Genomic DNA, 23,750 nt, shown 5'->3' on the forward strand with positions numbered 1-23,750 from the left:
GTCTTATACACATAAGATGCACTGAAATTTCCACCCCCTTTTAAGAGGGGGGAAGGTGCATTTTATACTCCGAAAAATACGGTATATGTGTTTAAGATGATAGTAATCTTTTATCCAGGTAAATGTTCCTGGGACTGTTATCCCGAAGGCCCTTTTGAAAACGTGAGATTCTCACTAAAAGTTTCCATCTCATTAAAGCTGCTGTGACACTTTTATTGTGCCAGCTGTGCTGCTTGCTGGATCATTTGCAACCAAATTTAAACCCTTAGTTTTAATCTTTAAAACCTTATGCCTCTTTGAGCTACGTTAGGTGAAAAATGATATTCAGCCCACGAGGCCCTTAAAATCTTTAATAGATATACTTCCTCCTGGTTTGCCTTATAGGGCAGACAAGTTAATGAGTAGCATAAAGAGGAACTTATCTTAAGTAGCCTGATAATGCTTTTTTCATGGAAGTTACAAAGTTTATTTATTCGTTTGTTATTGGATTTTTATCCCACCTTTATTGTTTTATAAGTAACTCAAGGCAACAAACATACCTAATACTCTCTTCTCTTTTTATTTTCCCCACAACAACAACCCTATGAGGCTGGTTGGGCTGAGAGAGGCTGCCTGGTCCAAAGTCATTCCTCCTTTTCCCACGACCATATTTTATGCGACTGCACCTTTTTCTGACTTGAACTGAATGAAATGTCAGTTTTTTTCTTGTTACTGGCTTTTATTAATTTTGTTATCATTTTTCTGCTTTTTTAGAGACCTTTTATTATTTTATCTGTGAACGATCTTCTAGGGCAGCGAGACACGGCCAGGTGTGCCGCGAAAGCTGGTGCCGACCTGGAGCTCCCGCTCGCAGCTGTCCCCCGGCTCCTGCTTGATGCCGCGGTTTTCGGCGCTCTCCTGCTGGGCCCCAAAGAAGGAAGGCAGGAAGAAGGAGAGCTTCATTCTTCGCGCCTTTTTCTCGCCTTCCTTCTTTGGGGCCCAGCAGGAGAGCACCAGAAACCGCGGCATCAAGCAGGAGCCGAGGGACAGCTGCGAGTGGAAGCCCCAGATCGGAGGCACTGGCAGCGCCCCGCCCAGCTGGAGCTTCTCTGGCGTCGGCGGCAAGTGTCCTTTGGGGCCGGCGGGAGGGCATTGGCGGTGGGAGTGGGGGGGGTGGCTGCAGCGGCTGCAGGGAGTCGCGGGGAGATGGCGGCGGCGAGAGGGAGTTCCAGGCGGCAGCGAGAGGGAGCTCTCTCTCTCTCTCTCAGCTGACTGCAAGCGGGAGCCCTGACGGTGGCGGTTGGATGTGCTGCTGGACGCCGTACATGGTGGCGCTGCGGGCCTGGCATATACGGCGTCCAGCAGCACGTCCAGCTGCCACTGTCATGGCTCCCGCTTGCAGTCAGCTGAGAGAGAGAGAGAGAGAAAGAAAGAGAGACATATAAGAGAGGCAGAGAGAGAGAGAGAGAAACAGAGACATAGCAAGAGAGGCAGAGCGAGAAAGAGAGACAGCAAGAGAGGCAGAGAAAGAGAAACAGAGCAAGAAAGAGAGACAGCAAGAGAGGCAGAGAAAGAGAGAGAGAGAAAGAGAGACATAGCAAGAGAGGCAGAGAGAGAGAAAAAGAAAGAGAGACATAGCAAGAGAAAAAGAGAGACAGCAAGAGAGGCAGAGAGAGAAAGAGAAAGAAAGAGAGACATAGTAAGAGAGAGAGAAAGAGAGAGAAAGAAAGAGAGATAGCAAGAGAGGCAAAGAGAAAGAGAGACATATAGCAAGAGACAGTGAAAGAGAGAGAGAGAGCAAGAAAGAGAGAAAAAAGCAAGAAAGAGATAGCAAGAGACACAGAGAGAGAAGGAGAGAGAAAGACATAGAGGAAGGGAAGGAGGGAGAGAGAAAGAGCAAAAAAGAGAGGAAGAAAGAAAGAGGGATGGAGAGAGAGAAAGAAGGGAAGGAAGGAAAAGAGAGAAAGAGGGAGAAATAGAGCGAAAGGGAGGAAGAGAGAGGGTTTTTTGTCCAAACTTTTCTTTAGCCCGCCCCCCCGCCCCGCCCCCTTTCAATGTTCCCCAGGATTTTGAAAATATGAATAATGTGCCGCGGCTCAAAAAAGGTTGGGAAACACTGTTCTAGAGCTTTGCACTTTGTAAAACAACCTATTCTAAATAAATAAATAAATTACAAAATACAGGTAGTCCTTAACTTACAACAGTCTCATTTAGTGACCGTTCAAAGTCAGAACAGCACTGAAAAAAGTGACACATGACCGTTTTTCATCACTTCATATCTTCATACCTTTCTGTTCTCGCAAACATTCTTTCTTCTACCACATTCGTAACTTGTTTCACGGTTGGTTATTTTTCTTTACATTTGTCGCTTCCCACATTTTGAGAATTTCATCCACAAGCCCATCTGAACATAATTTTCTTGGTTTTTCTTTTCACATTTCAACGTGTTAAACAGGTGGTATTTCACTTTCAACCATTCATTCAGTGACTGTTCCAAGTTAAAACAGCACTGAAAAAAATGACTTATGACCATTTTTCGCATTTATAACTGTTGCAGGATCCCTGTGTCATATGATCAAAATTTGGGTGGTTGACAAATGGCTGGTATTTATGATGGGTTGCAGGGGATCACACAATCACTTTTTGTGATCTTCTGACAAGCAATGTCAATGGGGAAGGCAGATTCACTTAACAGTTGTGTTACTAGTTTAACAACTATAGTGATTCAGTGGACAACTGTGTCAAGAAAGATTGCAAAATGGGGTAAAACACAACAATTGTCTCACTTAGCAACATAAATTTTGGACTTAATTGTGGTTGCATGGCAAGGGTTACCTGTATTCTGCGTTTTTAGTCTTTTCAGGCTCAAGATTATATTTCTTCTTAAATTGTCAGCCTCAGGTTGAAAACCTGCCAACTTTGTTGAGAAGCCCTACGGCTTACATTTATTATAACATGCTTTTGACATCAAGGAAATAGTTGGAACTGGGGAGGGAAGTGTTCACACTTTGGATCTCAGCCAGGCAAACCTCAATTTATTTATGCTTAGTAACTGAGTAACTTCTTTTTACAGTTAAAAATAGGTGTTTGAAAAAGTTCAAAAGGTTTGACAGTCATTCACACAAAGATTTGCACAAATGAGGCAATGCAGGATTTCCCTTCCTACCATAGGTTTATTTTTAACCAGCCTTATACCAGGCATAGGTTCTAACTTACCTTGCCACTGATTCACTGCCTTCTGCACCATGGGTGTGTGCTTTGTGTGTGGGCGCATGCGCAGTTCCAAAACCCAAGTTTTTGCACATTTACAGAAGCCAAAAACAAAATGGCGGCGCCATAGGACCTGCCATTAGAGCCAGTTCAGGGGCGTGGCCAAATGGTGATCAATCCCGGTTCAGCAAGCAGGAGGAAATTCCCACTACCAGTTCTATAGAACTGGTCCAAACCAGAAGCAACCCACCTCTGCCTTACACACACACACACACACACACACACACTTTTCCCTCCTCCCTACCCATTTTCCGGCACACTCTGGAATTCCCTGGGCTAATTTTGGGAAATCTGGATAGAATTTACCTGGTCTAGATGCATAAAGAACTACTTTATCTAAGAGGCACTGAAAGCCTGGGTGATTCCTGAAATGTCACATAGAACTTTTCTCTAGAACTAACCTAATCAATCTCAGAATAATATTCACAAGTCTTGCAGATTTTGTAATTTGGGGCATTCTTAATTTTTTTGTTTTTTCAAAAGAATTCTCATTTTTTTGTTGTTTACAAACATTGACAACCAGGGAACATCTTGTTACAGAGATGATGCTATGCAGAGGCACCTTGTTTTCAATGGATGGGATGGAAGTGTAGTTTCACACTTGGAAAGGGGACTTTTCACTAGCCTACCCTCACACCAAAAAAGTTCTTTATTTTGTTTGTGCTGCAAAGCAAGATTATTGGCTCATCTGTGACAAACGTAAGGTATGCAATGACTTGGGAAGGAAATTTCATAAAGATCCTCATCTCTATTTTATTCCAATATTTTTACAATAATCATTAATACATTCCCATTTGCAGTCAGACTGACTCCTACATTATATATGTGCCACTTCTGGCTCCTTAACATAATGAACTGTTTCAGGGAAATTGAAAGCTTGGCACAGCTTTTTTTTTTGAGGGTGGGATTATACAGGATATATTAGCAAGTTTGCTCAATGATGGATTTGGGTTCCATTATCCAACTTTGTCAAGACAGAATTTTGTATAGAACTTGTATTCCTATGACCAAGTTTGCAAAGAGTGTTGCAAAACAAGACAGAACATCTGGGATTTTGATAGCTGTGTGAAAGAGGTTACAGCTGATATTGCTTCCATGGTAGGGAATACCTGTTACAGTTCCTGCTGAGGCTCAAATGTTAATACTCCAGGAATTTCATTCACTTTTGCATCTAGCCACCTAAGATTGGGGACATTATTGTGGTCGTATGCTATAGGTCACTATATGAATGTGTGAATCTCATCCTTTCCACCAGATTTTGTAAGTGGCAAGAATTTCAAGCTGAATGTGTTTTAGTACAGAGGTCCCCAACCTCTGGTAGAAGGCATGCCAGAAACTGGGGCTTACAAACAAGTGAAACCCCATCTGCAGTACAGTGGTACCTTGTCTTACAAACTTAATTGGTTCCGGGACGCGGTTCTTAAGGTGAAAAGTTTGTAAGACGAAACAATGTTTCCCATAGGAATCAATGGAAAAGCGATTAATGCGTGCAAGCCCAAAATTCACCCCCTTTGCCGGCCAAAGCACCATTTTTGCGCTGCTGGGATTCCCCTGAGGCTCCCCTCCATGGAAAACCCCACCTCCGGACCTCTGTGTTTTTGCGATGCTGCAATTTCACTGAGGCTCCCCTTGCTTTGAAACCCCACCTCCGAACTTTCGTTGCCAGCGAAGCACCCGTTTTTGAGCTGCTGGGATTCTCCTGCAGCATCACAAAAACACGGAAGTCCAGAGACGGAGTTCCCCATGGAGGGGAGCCTCAGGGCAATCCCAGCAGCGCAAAAACGGGTGCTTCACTGGCAACGGAAGTCTGGAGGTGGGGCATCCCAGCGGCGGTGGTGGGTTTGTAAGGTGAAAATAGTTTGTAAGAAGAGGCAAAAAAATCTTAAACCCCGGGTTTGTATCTCAAAAAGTTTGTATGACGCGTTTGTAAGACGAGGTATCACTGTATACACACATATATATGCGTATATATTTCTTTTCATACTTTCATGTTGTAAAGCAATGCATAGTGACATTGTATATTCACAGAAGTCCACCTTTTACCCCATGAGTGACCTTGCTGAGTTGGAGTGAAAATGCAACGAGGTGTTCAAGGTTACAGTTCAGAGCAGAAGAAGCATTACAACAATAGTTGTAAAAATAATATAGAACTTCTGTGGCATTGGGCTGAATTATTTACGAAGCTAATGGAATGTGCTTTTGGAGATATAAATGAAACCTGTGTATTGAAAACAAAAATCTATTTCCTGGAGTAGGAAAAGATTGTACCGTAATAAATGTATGGCTTAGGAAAGTATTTTAGTTCACAAAAGACCAGAGCTTTAACTTCAATAAGATTAAAAAGTAATACGAGAGCTGTTTTCTTCACTACTTTTCCCATAGCAGGAAAATATTATATTACATTAGAATGATGTCTCAGGAAAGTATTTTGGGTTTCTTTAGAAAATGCCAGCTTTAGCTACTTTGAAAGGCTAAAAGTAACAAGGCAACTTCTCCTTTTTGATATTAATTTTCTAGAGAAGTAGTACTCATGCTATCAGCATCTTTCTTTGATCAATTTTACTGATCAGATCACTTGAAACTATTTCACCTTGAAACTAAGTCTTGATAGCTTAATTTTAACCTGATTAGCATGAAGCTGTGGTCAAATAGATTGAAGAAGAGAAACTAGCTTTTTTTATTTTTTCTGATCTGTAAAAAAATGTTACAGATTTGTGTGCATGATTTTGTCTCTGTCTTGATGCTTGGTGTTGCCTGGCATAGTCCCTGTAGTTTTTAGAAGGGTTTGCCACTGCCTTCTTCCTAAGTTTGAGAAAGAACGATCATCCAGCTGTACAGTCTCCTGATTTCTAGCTTAGTGCTTAGCTACACCCCTGTATCTCAGAAATAGATTAAGTCAGTTGGATAGTAGAAATTACGAATGCTTCTTGGGGAATGAAATCTTCATCAGAGCACAATTTGAAAGTTGATGCATTGTTCTCTCTCATTTAAAAAATAAATAAATATGATTCATTCTGGTTATGAAACTCTTCCTCCCTTGACAATAAAGATCTTATAAACATCTGAAACCCAAGTTTAAAAGTCCTGCAGCATTCTTGATTGATGAAAGACTGCAAAGCCAAAAGACTTAATTTCCTGAAGCTGTTTTAACTAGCTTCGTGCTTCTGGCTATGGTTGTTAAAATATATAGCTTCACATTACAAAGGCTGTTAGCGTGTTTTATGATCCTTTTAGTTCCAACCTCTTCACTATTACATTTTCCCTATCATACCTGTGCCTGAATTACATAGATATGATTTATCATCCCACACCCCCAATGTTGTTTTGCCCACCCCGGCTGCATCAGGCAGAAGCGTCAAGCAGCTTTTGCAATTGCACTTTATATTTTTTATTATGGGCTAAATGCTGGTCATGTTTCTATCGAGATTTATGAGAGATGTGGCTAAGTCATGGTATAAAGTTAACAAGGTTTAAGTGGAGATTTTTTTAAAAGTAAGGGGCACTGTTTCAAAATTTATGCACATTACTTAATTAGCTGCTTGTTAATTTTGTAAGGAAAGGAAGGAATACTCATTTGTTAAGAGACGTCTGGAAATATTGTAGCCCTAATTATTTATTTCTGATATAATAATTGCACTGAATGGTTTACTCATTCTCATATAAGACCTAAAATGATCCAGAGATTAAATTGGCAAAATCTTACAAGATTAAAGAAATTCTGAGATTTCTAATGATGAGGATGATTTATGCAGCCCTACCTTGAAAATGTTGCCAAATTGGAAACATTAGTGTTTCAAGAATAAGCATTAAAAAAACCCACCTGGATTTAAAGATAGACAAAAAAGTTTATCCATCCCTCTATCATAGTAACTGTATATGAAATGTTGAACATGTGAAAATTTGATTAAGACACTAGGCCATTCTTTTAGAGATGCATGCTTTCCTAAATGGAGAAGCAGAATGACCTCAGGCAGACAAAAGGATCAATGAGAGCAGGGACGAGTTCCAACTTCCTGCAGGCTTCCCCATTGACAAGGTTTGTGGGAAGCTGGCAGAGAGCTTGGAAATTACTCCTCCTGCTCCTAGGCTGGCCTGCAAAACTGCCTGCCACTTTTCTGAGGAGAGGGGGGGGGACAAAAGGAGCTGTGAACTGTGAAGAAAACAGCACCGCCTCCCGTGTCTTCATTTCCCTCATTCCCCTCATTCCCTTAAGTCTGATGCAAGAATAAAACAATTACTTCACCAGTAACCTAACTAACTAATTCGGTGGTTCTCAATCTTTCTAATGCTGTAACCCCTTAATACAGTTCCTCGTGTTGTGGTGACCTCCCCCCTACCATAAGTCTTAATGCCAATTCTCCCAACAGATCTTTAAGCTGATTGGCAGGAAGGTCAGAGGGACACCCCCACTGTAAACACATGATTGGTCAGATTTTAAAAATATGATACAAGGCACCAGAATAGAAGCTTTAATCCCTAGCACAGCGGTCCCCAAACTACAGCCCGCGGGATGGATGCGGCCCGTTGTGGCCATTTATCCGGCCCGTGGCAGCACACAAGATTTTACCAATTGAATCTCCCGTCTACTTAGTGCTGAGCATCTGGCAGCAGCGAGGAGAGGTGGAGAGCCAAGGGGCAGAGAGGAAAGCAGGCCTGCAATTGGCCCCTTTCTTTCCCACCTTTAGGGAGAGGAACTGTTTCTGCCCTATGGCAGAGCAAACTCGGCAAGGAGTTGGGGACTTGCTCCACCTCCTCCCCCTCCCCCACAAGGTTTTTTTTATAATCCGGCCCTCCAACAGTCCAACAGTCTGAGGGACAGTGAACTGGCCCCCTGTGTAAAAAGTTTGGGAACCCATGCCCTAGCACCATGGGAAATTTGTCTTTTCCCATGGCCTTAGGCAATTCCTGTGAAATGCTCATTCAACCCCCCAAAGGGGACCCGACCGCCAGATTGAGAACAACTGAGTTAATGGATTGGACACCATCAGTAATGGTAGGTGGGAAAGATCTTGGAGAACAGGCCAACACAAAACATTTAAGGAACAATTAGATAAGACAGATTACACAGAACATATATCCCCCAGCTGGACTGTGGGCAGGACAAGAGGCTCACAAGTGACCCTCCCTTGTTTCTTGAGCTGTAAAAGAGACAGCGGGTGATGTGGACTCTCAGGCTTGCCAGATTCTGTTTATGCAGCTTGACAATAAGGGAGCAAATAGACCATCTGGTTATGTTTCCTGTCTGATCTACCTGGGAAGGGTGAGTCATAAAAATGAACATGACATGCAAAATTAAGCTTGTATGCTGCTTTTAGGAGGCGCAGTAAGATAGCTGCTGTTTTGTACAAGTGGTTAAAGGAGGTAACCAAGCAGAGAACATCATTTTGTCTGGCATTTTTTAGACATGCTTCCAGAGGCATCTGGAGCAAGACACCATTTCTGTGTTGTGATGTTATTTACAACACAAGTTCCACCTCTTAGGTGCTTAACCTCACACCTTTGTGTCACGACTAGTACAAAAGGAGCAAGTGTTCCCATTGCAGAATCAACCCCTCTGTTGCATGCTTCCCACCCCCGTCGGTTTTAGCCAAGTGGATTGCTAGCGTTGAGAGTCGAAGAGATGGATAAGCAGGGCTTGATTTAAACTTGTCCTTTGTTTCTGTTCCAGCATCTTCAATTCTGAAGAGTGAGAAAAGGAAGAGGACAAAAAATGTTCATTTCAATTGTGTTACGGTATACTACTTCACCCGGAGGCAAGGCTTCACGAGCGTTCCCAGCCAAGGAGGCAGCACTTTGGGCATGTCCACCCGTCACAACAGTGTACGCCAATACACCCTTGGGGAATTTGCCATGGAGCAAGAACGGCTTCATCGAGAGATGTTAAGAGAACATCTCAGGGAGGAAAAGCTGAACTCCTTAAAACTTAAGGTAAAAAAGGGGGAGGGGGGACCCTGGATCCTTTCTCCCCTGCCTCTGACATACGGACACAAAACATTAACAGTGGGCTTGGCACTTGATTTCCTTGGCCAGGTTTCAGTTCCACTTCTTAAATGGCTGCAGTTCAATCACTTCCAGCAAGCTGGCATTAACCCTGTCTCTCTTATTAACTCATCAGATTTTTTTTTTAATAGGCTTCCACCTGGGCTCTTTAAGATGATCGTTTTCTTCCTGCTAGGCAGATACGATGACAATTCGTTCCACCCCATCAAAGTTCCGGCTTTGATCGGGATGCAAATATAGTTAAGCCAGCTGCTAGGTGTGGGTTGTTCTGCACAAAAGAGATTTTGAACTGATATTCAGGAAGGTTTTTTCTCTTTGAATCATAGGATGGGTTGCTGGGAAAATTGCAACAGCCAACTGTGCTTACTCTGTGTGATATCCAGTTGCACAAAACACTGAAACCCATATCTTTTGGTTTATTCTGGAGCTTATTTTGATTCCCTAGAAAGTGGTTCTGCATAGTGAACACATCTGCCAGGGATAGGTCTGATATTGCTCACCTGGATATGTATTATTGTATGCAAGCTCCTTGATGCATCCCCCCCTTTTTAAGATATCCTATGCAAAAAAACAACTAGGGCTGTGTAAAATATTTAAAATAGCTGTTTTGTAAAGTTCATTAACACAAAACATTTATTTTTAAAGTATTAGTGTCTCTTTAACGATGCTGATACAGCTGCTTCCAAACTGTCTTTAGTAAGAGATGCACAAAACTAATTTCTCTTGGACTATCAGCAGAGGGAAACAGCTGGGCAGAGAGACATATTTCAAAGCAGCTATGCAAGCTTTGCAAAAGATAACTGCAAAAAGATGTGCTTAGCTCATGCTAAGGGTTTTTGCAGAGCATCTGCCTGAACATTTCCCCAATCCTATAAGGTATTCCAGTGGTGCCTGCAAGGGATGGTCAAAATCAGCAAGATGTGCAGGTGGAGCTTCACAATATAAGCCCCGAACCATGTGTAACATATACCTTCAAAAAGAGCAGGAGAAAATATAGTGGCATTCCCCAGAATAAGGTTGATGGGACTATGAAGAGCACCATAAAAATAAAGCTGATTATGTGTTATCCTAAACCACTGCTTCTCCGTACTGAAGGAGCGGGTCCAGCAGTCACATGGGTTGCTCATGTCCAATCCGGTGGAACTGAGCCTAGTATTAAAAAAGCTTGCCGGATCCGCCCCTTCCCCAGAATTCGCTCAGTTCGCATATCCTGCGGTTGTATTGTGATAGCTCGTTCAACATTCTAACACCTTCCCTTCGATCTTTTCCTTCAAAAGTAGTAAGATTTATTTATCTTTATTTGTTTACTTGCACTATTAGCGCCAGCCGTTTGAGGCTCGGCTTTTTTCTTTGGGAGAAGTTGCGGTTTCGTTTTCCCCCGGCTGTTTTTGCCGGTTACGATCCCCGCTGCCGCTTGTGGATTCTTTTAATCCTTTGGCCTGGAGGTCTTGGTGCAAGTATTGATTCATTGATAAAAAAATAAAATCCTTATTGTATTATTGTTAAAGGGCTTAAAAAATACCTCCTGCGGAGTGAGACGCTTCTTATAGTCTCCTGGACTTAGTCGATCGCTTCCCCTTTAAGAATTTTATTACGGAGCGAATTTTCGGCGCGAAGGCCTTCGCGCCCTTTTTAAATTTAGGCCTCTCGTGTTGGCCTCCTGCCAGCCGCGTAGGCCTCAGTCCACCGCGTGGATCCCGGAGTGGGCTTTGGGACGCTCAGGCTTAATTCTCCACCGGCTAAACCTCCAACCAGAGTGCCTTGGTTTACTTTAATTTAAGTTTAGGGAGGCTGGCCACGCTGGATTTGGGGACACGAACTCTGGGTTTGCCCAGATTGCCCTCAAGTCTCAGCAGCTCCGAGGCCTCGGAGCAGGATCCATTCCTCTTGGGAAAGCTTTGAAATTCTTCTCCCTAAATATTCAGTTTTTGTTGGCTCAGCCTGGTCTTCTGTTAATTGTCAGACTATGGCTTCTTTTCCCAAGAGAGGCACAACTAAAGGTCCCAGAGAGGCCAGGCCTACAGGCGATGAGATTACCAGTATCCCCCAGGCCTCGACCTCCTCTTCTTCTGGGGCCCGCCCCTCGACCAAGGTCACCAGGGCTGAGAAGAGAAGGGACCTAGCCCTACAAAGAATCCATGACAAATCAGCAAAGCGTTTGAAAGTACAGGCCCAAGTTCTCAGTAGTCAAGACCCCCCAGAGGCTTCTAGTCTGCCTCCTTCTGGGGTCCCTGTGTTATCTCTGGATGAGCCAAACCTAGACAGACCCCAGCCTAACCTATGGGGAATAGGTCCAGAGGAACCAGATATTATTGAAGATTCCCCCCAGCCAGGATCCTCCCAGGCCTTCAGGGATTCTTCTGCCATTCCTGCTGATATTTCTAGTTTACCTCCTGAATTCCAATCTATTTTTTCTGTGTTGTCCAAGGCCATTGATGCTAAACTCTCCACCATCAATGAGCTTCCCGTACCTCCTCCACCTCCTCGTCCCTCCCGCCCCTTGGGTTCTTCCCCAGCGGTTAGAGCTCCTATTCAGGATGATTCAGATTCCTCTCAGGACGAATATGAGGATATGGAGGAGGATGAGGACCCCTTTCAAGGCCTCTCAGATGATGAGGAATCCCAAATAAAGGTTCCTTCTCCAATTACTATTTTTCCTTCTCAATTGTTCAAATCTCTCCTCCTCAAAGCTAGAATTTCTACGGGATTGGCGGCCCAGGAGAAACAGGCCTCCACATCCACTGATCCCCCGGAGGAAAATTTACCTTACTTCACAGAGGAACAGGAGGATAACGAGGTAATTCCTATGCCTAAATTGTTTAAAGATGCCTTACTTAAGCAGTGGGATTTCCCAGCCTCTGGGCTTAATCCCTCAACCAAGGACAGAAAATTGTACAAACTTTCCTCTTCCTATGAAGAGCTCCTATCCTTTCCTAAACCGGATGAACCTGTCAAGATCCTTCACTCGGCGGCTGCTGTGCCAGGCGAAGCAGAGGAAGTCCTCCGCCCAGAGGACAAGCGGATGGAACAAATGCTCAAAAGAGGATTCACCGCAGATTCCTGGGCCATTAAAAGTTCTGCAGCGGCTTCCTTTTTCTCCAGAGCCATGCTTCTGTGGCTTCGCCAACTGCAACAGCATATTCCTCCCGATGACTTGAGAGGTCAACAAGACTTCAACAAGGTCTTTGCAGCTGCCCAGTACGTGGCTGATGCCACTTTACAATCTACTAGATTTTCTGCTAAGTCTATTGCAGCCTCTACAACGGCAAGAAGACTCCTATGGATTCGCCCTTGGCAAGCGGGAGTACGCCAGAAGTGGCAGTTATCCCTGGGACCCTTAAAGCGCGACCTTCTTTTCGGTGATCTTCTGGATCCACTCCTCACGGAAACCACGGACAAGAAGAAAGTTTTGGGTCCAACCACCAAAAAGGCTGCCAAAACGCAGTCCTTTCGTCGCCCAGGGCGTCAGCAAGACCAAGCGGCTTCCTATCAGAGATCTCCAGGTCAGTATTCCCCCCGCTTTCGTCCCCAAGGTAGGAACTCCAGGGGCAGAGGTTTTCGCTTCCAAAGGGGAGCGTCCTCTAACAGGGCTTCAAAGAAACCTAGATGGTAACCTTTCCTCAATTCCCATAGGTGGTCGCCTTGCCCATTTCGCCTCTAATTGGCGTCTCACCTCCAAGGACCCCTGGGTCATTGACACTGTTCAAACAGGTCTTCTTTTAGAATTTATTTCTCCCCCCCCCGAAACGTTTTATTTCCTGCCCTTCTCCCAGGTCCTCCTCAGATTGTAACCGTATGGAGGAGGCCATTTCTCACTTATTGTCCATCAGGGCCATTCAACCGGTTCCCTCCGGTCAGAAGGGTCTAGGGTTTTATTCCATCCTATTTATGGTTCCAAAATCCTCCGGAGGTTGGAGAGCTATTTTGGATTTAAAGAAGCTGAACCTATTCATCAAATATAGGAAGTTTAAGATGCACTCCTTATCATCTATTTTGGCCGCCATCCACACGGGAGATTTCATGGTCTCTTTAGACCTCACTGAGGCCTACCTCCACATTCCTATAGCCAAATGTCACAGAAAATTTTTACGTTTTTCCTTTCAAGGCAGGCATTTCCAGTACAGGGCGATGCCATTTGGCCTTTCCTCGGCCCCTCGGGTCTTTACAAAGCTCTTGGGGTCCCTGGCGGCCTATATCCGGGCGTCTCCCATCCACATTTTATGTTATCTTGATGATATTTTCATTCATGGGAACTCCCTAGAGAAAGTGAAAACAGACCTTTCTATCACCATGTCAGTCCTTCAGGACCATGGATTTTCCATCAACTTTGATAAAAGTCATCTCCAACCTTCCACATCCATCTTACACCTGGGATCCATTATTAATTCAGTATCCTCCCAGGTTTTTCTCTCTCCTGAGAGAAAATTCAGTATAAGGGAGTTAATTTCTTGCATTTTAGCAAAACCTTCAGTATCCATAGTAACCCTGTCTTCCCTCTTGGGGAAGATGGTGTCATGCATAGGCATCATTCCCTGGGCTCGCCTTCATGCTAGGGAACTTCAGTGGCTCCTATTACCCTTTCAGAGATCGGGGCACAGCAACTCAAATCGTCGCATTGTCATCCCACCAATTGTTCGCAGATCCTTCAAGTGGTGGAAGTCTCCGGCCATGGACAAAGGATCCCCGTTCAGGTGCCCGGATCAATTTGTCATCACCACAGATGCCAGTCTATCGGGATGGGGCGCCCACGCCCAGGGGATGATAGCCCAGGGCACGTGGTCCCCGGAGGAAGCTTCCAAGCCAATCAATTGGCTAGAGCTAAGAGCCGTATCCCTGGCTCTGAAGCATTTCTCTCCTCGCATTCCCAATCGGCACGTTCTCATTCTCACCGACAACATTGCCACAAAAAGCCATATCTGCAGACAGGGGGGCACGAGATCCAAGGCCCTCATGAGGGAGGCCCTCAAGTTAGGCCTTTGGGCGGAAAAACATCTTCGGTCGCTCCTAGCCGACCACATCTCGGGGAGCCTCAACGTCCAGGCGGATTGGCTATCTCGAGCAACGATAGACCCAGGAGAGTGGACTCTCCATCAAGACCTGTTCCATCAAATCAGCCTCAGATTCGGCCTACCAATTCTGGATCTCTTCGCGACCAATGCGAACGCCCAGCTCCCTCGCTTCTTTTCCAGATTTCCATCCCCGGGAGCGGAAGCAATCAATGCCCTCCGGAGCCCATGGCCTCCAGGCCTACTTTACGCATTCCCTCCAATTCCAATTCTCCCGGACGTGATTCACAAGGTCCTCACCGAGAGGGCCCGAGTAATCTTAATCGCCCCTCATTGGCCCCGCCGGCCCTGGTTCGCGGATCTCCAACAGTTGTCCGTCCAGGACCCTTGGCGACTCCCCGTTTCGGGGGATATGCTGCGGCAGGGGGCCTCATTCCATCCAGACCCGGAGTGGTTCCACCTCACCGCCTGGCTGTTATCAGGAGAGACTTAGAGCTGCGTGGTCACGACCCTGATACAGTGGAAGTCATTTTAAAGGCCAGAAGGGGTTCGACCAATCGAATCTATGACCACACGTGGTCCAAGTTCCACCAGTGGTGTCTACAGGAAGGCCTATCTCCCCTGTGCATTCCCATACACAGAATCATTTCCTTCCTTATGCAAGGTTTCCATAAAGGACTTTCCACCAGCACCCTCCGGTGGCATCTGGCAGCCATTTCATCTGTCCTAGGGGGCCCCCGCAGACAGCCTCTCCGATCCTTCCCAGAAGTTCAGGAATTCCTCAAGGGCATAGCCAACCTCAGACCTTCCAAGGTCCACAGGTATCCATCCTGGGATTTGCCACGGGTTCTCCATTCCCTCACGCAGGCACCATACGAACCCCTAAAATCGGCGTCCCTCAGGTACCTATCCTTTAAAGTGGCATTTCTGGTGGCTATTACCTCTGCCCGATGCATTTCGGAGCTGGCTGCCCTCTCAATCAGGCAGGACCTTTGTCAATTTCATCAGGACAAGGTAGTCTTGCGACTGGACCCCACCTTCTTACCCAAGGTCAGTTCCATGTTTCACAGAACTCAGGATATTGTTCTACCTTCCTTTTGCCTCCAACGAGACCATCCCTTGGCAATTAGATGGCACTCCCTGGATCTCATTAGAGCGCTGAGAATCTATATCCAACGCACAGGACCCTTTCGGAGGTCAGAAGCACTTTTTATAGCCTATCACCCCAGAGTCATGGGTGCCAAAGTGTCTTCTACAGTAATAGGCCGTTGGATCAGAGGGACTATATCTAAAGCCTATGAGTCGGCTTCCCTCTCAGTTCCAAGGAACATCACAGCGCATTCCACCAGGAGCGCAGCCACCTCGGCCGCTTGGGCGACTCAAGCCCCGTTGGAGGAGGTCTGCAAAGCAGCCACTTGGGCCTCGCCAAATTCCTTCATCAGGCACTACAAGATTGATTCTTACGCTTCAGCGGACGCTGCCTTCGGCAGAAGGGTACTCCAATCCGTTATCTCTCACGATAGCAATCTAATCCCACCCTAGGGACCATCTATTGGGTATGTCCCATGTGACTGCTGGACCCGCTCCTTCAGTACGGAGAATAGGCGTTGATTGCTTACCTGAACGCCTCTTCTCGTACGGTGAGCGGGTACAGCAGTCACTTCCCGCCCTTGTATGTGTCTTCTTTATCTTCCTATAACCTTTCTTCCTCTAACAATAAGAGTTGAACACTACAGAGCTTCACAGCTGAGCCTAGTCTATGGATTCGCGAATTCTGGGGAAGGGGCGGATCCGGCAAGCTTTTTTAATACTAGGCTCAGTTCCACCGGATTGGACATGAGCAACCCATGTGACTGCTGTACCCGCTCACCGTACGAGAAGAGGCGTTCAGGTAAGCAATCAACGCCTATTCTCAAACTTGGCAACTTTAAGTTAAGTGGACTTCAATCCCCAGAATTCCCCAGTGAGCATATTGTGCTGGGGAATGCTGGGAGTTGAAGTCTACATACCTTAAAAGTTGCCAAGTTTGAGATATTTTGTCCTAAATCCCTTGATTCAAAAGTCTATTGGGAGAAAAATGCATACTTTAAAACAGAGTACTCATTCAATCCAAATGGGATTTTATGCATGCACACAGCATTTTATACACTCTATGCATATGTAACATAGGAACAAGATGTTAACACATATGTATTGTATGTACATGCAATGTGGCAAATAATATGTTGCATAAGTACAGGAGCATAGAGTCCATAGAGAGGACTTGCATCTGGGATTCCTTGCACCTGGGATCTGCTAAACACAATTGTTGCGCTGAGGATTTAGCTTGGTCTGTGGTGTAGGCTGTTTATAAACACTTCAAAGCATCTTTGGTTGTTCGCTTAATAATAAGAACCCTGAAAACAAAGGAGAGATACTTAAAAGACGGTGTAGTGCTCATAAATCAATTCCACACTCTTGCCTAACGAAGCTTATGCTACGTAAATGGTTTCCTTTGAACATTCCGTTCAGTGGAGCTGTGACACATCTTTTAATGTTACTACAGATGACTAATAATGGCACGATGGAATCCGAGGAAGCGAACACTTTAACGCTGGAGGACATTTCTGATGATGATATAGATCTGGACAACACCGAAGTAGACGAGTACTTCTTTCTACAGCCTCTGCCGACAAAGAAACGAAGGGCACTCCTGCGAGCCTCTGGAGTCAAGAAGATTGATGTGGAAGAAAAACATGAGCTGCGAGCCATCCGTCTCTCAAGAGAGGACTGTGGTTGCGATTGTCGAATCTTCTGCGACCCGGAAACTTGTACTTGTTGCCTTGCAGGCATAAAATGCCAGGTGAGAGGGCTTCACTTAAGGCATTTTTCACCAAAAGGCAGCTCCCAGTGTTTTATTTATAAAAATGAAGGATATCCTGCCCATTCACGCTCATCTAGGTGTTCTAAAGAGAGACACTGCCCTTATTATCCCAGCTAGGGATAATAGGTTTCAGCTATAGTTGAAACCTAAGGAGACAGGCGAGTCATTTTGTCCCTCCAGGTATTGCTGAAATACAGTTGAAAGCATGTCCGCTATTGAGGGATCCAAAGAGTAATTTAGTATAATCTGAAGAAACATGGATTCTGTGTGCAACTATATATGGCAAAATATAATAAAGAAGATATAGCATAGCCATAGAACAGATAGCCCGGGTTTTGGTTCAGTTTCCCTACCCTGTTTTCCCAAAAATAAGTCAAGTTTCAAGTTTCAAGTTTTATTGGATTTATATGCCGCGCCTCTCCGAAAACTTGGGGCGGCTAACAACAATCATGAACAATATACAGTAGAACCCCGACTTACGAGACTAATTGGTTCCGGAAGGAGGCTCGTAAGTCAGAACGCTCGTATGACGAAACATTGTTTCCCATAGGAAACAATGTAAAGTCAATTAATCCGTGCAACAACAAAAAAACCCGCTGCCGCCGAACACGGAAGTTAGCGTTCAGAGACAGCTGCGAAGCAGCGCGCGTGTTTTAAAATGTGGCAGCCGGCCTGGGGGGCTCGGGGGGAAGCCCCCGAGCCCCCCAGGCCGGCTGCAACCATTTAAAACACGCGCGCCGCTTCGCAGCTCTCTGCTGAATCCGGAACGCTAACTTCCGCGTTCGGATTCAGCAGACAGCTGCGAAGCAGCACGCGTGTTTTAAAACGTGGCAGCCGGCCTGGGGGGTTCGGGGGGAAGCCCCCGAGCCCCCCAGGCCAGCTGTGACGTTTTAAAACACGCGCGCTGCTTCGCAGCTCTCTGCTGAATCCGGAACGCTAACTTCCGCGTTCGGATTCAGCAGACAGCTGCAAAGCAGCGCGCGTGTTTTAAAAGGGTGCAGCCGGCCTGGGGGGCTCGGGGGGAAGCCCCCGAGCCCCCCAGGCCGGCTGTGACATTTTAAAACACGCGCGCTGCTTCGCAGCTCTCTGCTGAATCCGGAACGCTAACTTCCGCGTTCGGATTCAGCAGACAGCTGCGAAGCAGCGCGCGTGTTTTAAAAGGTTGCAGCCGGCCTGGGGGGCTCGGGGGGAAGCCCCCGAGCCCCCCAGGCCGGCTGTGACGTAAAACACGCGCGCTGCTTCGCAGCTCTCTGCTGAATCCGGAACGCTAACTTCCGCGTTCGGATTCAGCAGACAGCCGGCTGCCACGTTTTAAAACACGCGCGCTGCTTCGCAGCTGTCTGCTGAATCCGAACGCGGAAGTTAGCATTCCGGATTCAGCAGAGAGCTGCGAAGCGGCGCGCGTGTTTTAAAAGGTTGCAGCCGGCCTGGGGGGCTTGCCAGCACCCCCCCGAGCCCCCCAGGCCGGCTGCAACCTTTTAAAACACGCGGGATACGAGCGCCAAGGAGCTGTCTCCTGAAGCCGAAAGCGGAAGTTAGTGTTCGGCTTCAGGAGACAGCTCCTTGGCGCTCGTATCCCGAATGTGAGCTCGGGAGGGGAACAAAAATTTCGCTCCCCTCCCAGCTCTTATCTCGAGTAGCTCGTAAGTAGAGCTGCTCGTATGTCGAGGTTCCACTGTACAATAAAATCCAATACTAAAAGTAAATTAAAACCCCTTAATATATAAAAACCAAACATACATACAAACATACCATGTATACAGTTGTAACGGCCTAGGGGGAGAAGAAGTCTTAATTCCCCCATGCCTGGCGGCAGAGGTAGGTTTTAAGTAGCTTACGAAAGGCAAGGAGGGTGGGGGCAATTCTAATCTCTGAAGGGAGTTGGTTCCAGAGGGTCGGGGCCGCCACAGAGAAGGCTCTTCCCCTGGGTCCCGTCAAGTGGCATTGTTTAGTTGACGGGACCCGGAGAAGACCCACTCTGTGGGACCTAACTGGCCGCTGGGATTCGTGCGGCAGAAGGCAGTCCCTGAGATAATCTGGTCCGGTGCCATGAAGGGCTTTATAGGTCATAACCAACACTTTGAATTGTGACCAGAAACTGATCGGCAACCAATGCAGACTGTGGAGTGTTGGTGTGACATGGGCATATTAAGTCACTCTCAAAAGTAAGACATAGGAGAGGTGTCGTAAAATTGCCTAATATAAGGCATCCCCTGAAAGTAAGATGTAGGAGACATTTCATTTCACAGCATTCCCGAACAGAACATAGATAACACTGCTGTCCATAAATTACATCCCAAAACACTGCACCAATCAGATTTAAAACACATCCAACACACAGCCAACATGTGGCTACGTGTTTGGATGCATTTTTGCTGCAGCAGGATGCAGGATACAATTCATAGGGGAAAAAATATGACGTCCCCTGAAAAGAAGACGTAGCACATCTTTGGGAACAAAAATTAATATAAGACGCTGTCTTATTTTCGGGGAAACACGGTAAGAGCTGTATTTTTCAACCAGATGGTCGTCTTGATAAATTGGGTCTAAAACTCTCAGAATTCCCATAAGCCCAGTAACATTCCATCACAACTTAAGAGCATCAGGTTGGGGAAAGTTAACTTAAAGATTTAGAGCACCATTTTTATAAGCATTAGCTGGAAAGTGCTGTGATCACATGTACAATCCAGGAAGTTCCGATGGAATATAAGCTTTCTGAGCCATGGTGGCGCAATGGTTAGATTGCAGTATTGCAGGCTACTTTTTCTGACTGCTGGCCGACTGCAGTTTGGCAGTTCGAATCCCACCAGGCTCAAGGTTGATTCAACCTTCCATCCAGTAAAATGAGCACTCAGATTGTTGGCCATATGCTGACTCTGTAAACCGCTCAGAGAGGGCTGTGTAAAAGCACTGTGAAACAGTATATAAGTCTAAATGCTATTGCTATCCTGGAGAATAGTTGCATTCTGTTTCCAGGTTTAAAAAGGTTTAAAGAGATTTTGATTGTCCATCTTATAAACATTATAATGGAAATAAAACCAGCTTTCTCCCTGCCTTTGCATGAGGGCTAAAAAAAAAAAGATGACGACTCACCATGAGATTTCATTTGAGGCTGTTGTTTATACTGTTTCAAGATCTATTTGGAGTGAAATATCCAAATTCACCCCTGCCAATCAATGGTGAGCAAAGTGGAGATCCGCAAGTAGGATTCCTACTTCCCTAACGTCTGGAGTATAACTTCATCTCACTCAATGAATGCATTTTTTTCTTCCAGTTAACTGAAATGCCCCATCACCCTGAATATTTGAAAAAAGAATCAACTTCTGCAATTTAGCAGTCACCTGGATTAATCCTTAATGTTGGCATAACCATTAGAAGCCATTAGACCAGCAGAATAAGGAGGGGGCAGTGATGCTAGAACAGAACAAAGGGACAGGGGGTCCCATGGCACATTTGTCATTGCTTAACCAGAGCAAGCTGTCATTTGTCTCACAGCCACCTTGTCTTCCGTAACTGAATTCACTGTCTGCAGGGAGCCATAATGTAGTTTGTGTGTTGTTGGCTCAGTGTGATGCGTGCAAGCCATTCTCATTTATAAATTATAATTTCTAATGAAGTATGAAATATAGTTCCATTTAAAAACAAACAAACAAACAAGGGCTCTCTTTCCAATACAGTGATACCTTGTCTTAATTGGTTCCAGGGCGAGGTTCGTAAGGTGAAAAGTTCGTAAGATGAAACAATGTTTCCCATAGGAATCAATGGAAAAGCGATTAATGCATGCAAGCTCAAAACTCACCCCTTTTGCCAGCCAAAGCGCCCGTTTTTGCACTGCTGGGATTCCCATGAGGCTCCTCTCCATGGGAAACCCCACCTCCGGACTTCCACCTTTTTGCGATGCTACAGGGGAATCCCAGCATTGCAAAAATGGATGCTTCACTGGCAATGGAAGTCTGGAGGTGGGGTTTCCCAATGAGGGGAGCCTTCACCTGGCAACGGAAGTCCAGAGGAGGGGCATCCCAGCGGCAGCGATGGGTTCATAAGGTGAAAATGGTTCGGAAGAAGAGGCAAAAAATCTTAAACCCCAGGTTCGTATCTCGAAAAGTTCGTATGACGAGGGGTTCGTAAGACAAGGCATCACTGTATCTCTTGTCTGGATTTTTTTTTCCAACCAGAAAGAAAATTTTGTAAAAGCAGGTGATTAATTTATCTCATATATCAATCCTCCACGAGGTTTCCCAGGCAATTTTCTTTGATGAAGTTTCTTGTGTGGCTAAAAGTTTGAGCCTCAGGGTCGATATTGCCCAACAGAACAGCTAATTCATCCTTTTTTGCCTCCCTAAGGTGGACCGTATGTCTTTCCCGTGTGGTTGCACTAAAGAAGGATGCAGCAATACAGCTGGCAGAATTGAATTTAATCCCATCAGGGTTCGAACTCACTTTTTGCACACTATAATGAAACTTGAATTGGAGAAAAACAGAGAGCAGCAAGTTCCCGCGCTGAATGGCTGCCACGCCGAGTTCAATGCTCACAGCAGTGCAATGGGTCCCACCTCCCACCCTCTGGAGTTTTCAGTCCCAGAGAACTTTGAATTAGAGACCGAACCCAGAGCTGCAGTGATGCATTTGCAGCCGGCAGACGACTTGGATTGTGCTGGAGAGGAAGAGGAGGAGGAGGAGGAGGAAGATGAAGAGGAAGAAGACGCAAGTAGCTTTTGTAGTGGAGTTACAGATTCCAGCACACAGAGTTTAGCGCCCAGTGAAACAGATGACGATGAGGAGGAAGATGAGGAGGACGATGATGACGAAGAGGAGGAAGACGAGGAGGAGGAAGAGGAGGAAGAAAAACTAGATGAATGTCTGGAAGGCTTGGGTGTTCATGCTGATGCAGGCCAAGTCCTCCCTTCTGTCCTTTGCTATTCAGACAGCACTGTCATGCATGAAAACCAGCCAAAGGCACTTTCCTACTACCCGAGCTCCACATCCTTGTATTACCAAATAGAGAATCACAGCCCTGGCACTCCTAGCCAGATTCGGGAGACTTACTCTGAAAGAGAGACTGTTAAAAACGGGAATCTTTCTCTGGTGCCTTATAACCCAACTTCGGAACAGTTTGTGGACTACACACGGCCCTCTGAGGAAAATTATGGCAGCTCCTTGTATCCCTCTTCAAACCCATCTGTCATTGTTTGCTGCTCTTCATCCGAAAGCGATAATGTCGTTCCATGTAGCAGTTTATACACTGAACATCGGCCAAGGCATTCCCAAGTGGATTTTCCTTCATACTTGAAAAGTCCTTCACAAGATGGATTTGTATCTGCTTTGAATGGTGGCACTCACCTCCCCGAGCATCCCACTGAGAATTCACTCGTCCTTTCAGAAAAGAGCAGACTGCACGAAGAGTGTATCAAATCTCCTGTCATGGAAACAGTACCTGTTTAAATTTATTTTGGGACCGAAATTGCTCTAGATTTCAAAATGCATTCTATTTTAATTGGATTTCCCTGGAAGCATTCTTTTTCTCTCTCTCTCTCTCTGTTTCAGCAGTGGAGGTAAGGGGGAAGACTGATTAACGTTTTGATTTTCTTTTTCATTGTTGTTTATCAGTAAAGCTCTCTTGGCTGCGGCCATTGCACAAAAACAGTTTGTGTAAAAAAGTAAACTTTTATAAAAAAATAGAATGGTCCTTTGATAGAAAATACCCAGATTTTAAAATAACCCACACAGATATGTACATATATATATATATATATAAATCTATATGTATATATAGATTTTATGTATGTATAAAATCTCCACATCCACATGCATATAGTATGAAAATGGCCCACATGTTGAATTTATGTGGGGCTCTCCAACTTAAAACTTCTTATTCTATTGTCGGGTTTGTGCAAGATAATAAAAACGTTACTTTGGGTTCTTTATATTAAGGGTATTAAAATATCGCTCCTATTTGAGGGTGATGACTTTTTAAATATAAATGTGACTGCAAACAAACAAAAAACCTGAATTATTCAGTAATGTATTTGTTTATTTATTGTAGCTTAGTACTCATTAACGATAAAAACGAACCGTTTGCTCTTTGGAGCAGAACAGCACAATGAGATTTCATGAGGCAAATTGCCTTTGTGAGGGTATTACATTTGATCACACACCCAGTTCTCTGATCTGCACTAGGGACTATTCATATTTGTAACTTAGGAATGTAGGGAGAACATACCACTTAAGTCATTTTGGTGACACTGGTGTGGAGTCTGTGTTGCGATTGCAGATTTTTCTAAATTGCAGCTAATGGCAGCTACATTTTTTTAAAATGTGTAATGTAGGACAATCCTTAGATTTTCAGGGGTCAAGAGAAGAAAGCGTTAGCATTATAAGGAAATTGGGTTGTGTTTTGTCATTCAATGGTCTCTCTCCATTCTTTTCAATCCATAAACTATTCTGGATGAATGCAGAATATTAAATAGGGACAATACCCAGCCAGACTTCTTCAGCTCTTGCCATCATTCCCCTCCCACTCCAATCACTGGCCATTTTTCCTTCAACCAATATACTTTACCTTAATGGCAACCCATCACATTTGTGAAGATCTTCGCTTGTCAGAAAATGGTGGCTCTACATGATGGCTTGGG

At 45.1% G+C, this 23,750-nt stretch overlaps 1 protein-coding gene across 1 annotated transcript in view; it reads left to right on the top strand.

Annotated features, from left to right (window-relative positions):
• CSRNP3 (cysteine and serine rich nuclear protein 3) overlaps window positions 1-22,618 on the top strand; it is a 51,761-nt gene extending 29,143 nt beyond the window's left edge. The window contains exons 3-5 of the mRNA XM_070737212.1: window positions 8,918-9,177; window positions 16,801-17,097; window positions 21,463-22,618. Coding sequence (XP_070593313.1) covers window positions 8,918-9,177; window positions 16,801-17,097; window positions 21,463-22,560 — 1,655 coding nt within the window. The 3' untranslated portion in view covers window positions 22,561-22,618. The remainder of the gene's footprint in view (window positions 1-8,917; window positions 9,178-16,800; window positions 17,098-21,462) is intronic.
• The last annotated feature ends 1,132 nt before the right edge of the window (window positions 22,619-23,750 follow it).

This window comes from Erythrolamprus reginae, chromosome 1 (assembly GCF_031021105.1).
Source record: "Erythrolamprus reginae isolate rEryReg1 chromosome 1, rEryReg1.hap1, whole genome shotgun sequence".
NCBI classification, from domain to species: domain Eukaryota; kingdom Metazoa; phylum Chordata; class Lepidosauria; order Squamata; family Dipsadidae; genus Erythrolamprus; species Erythrolamprus reginae.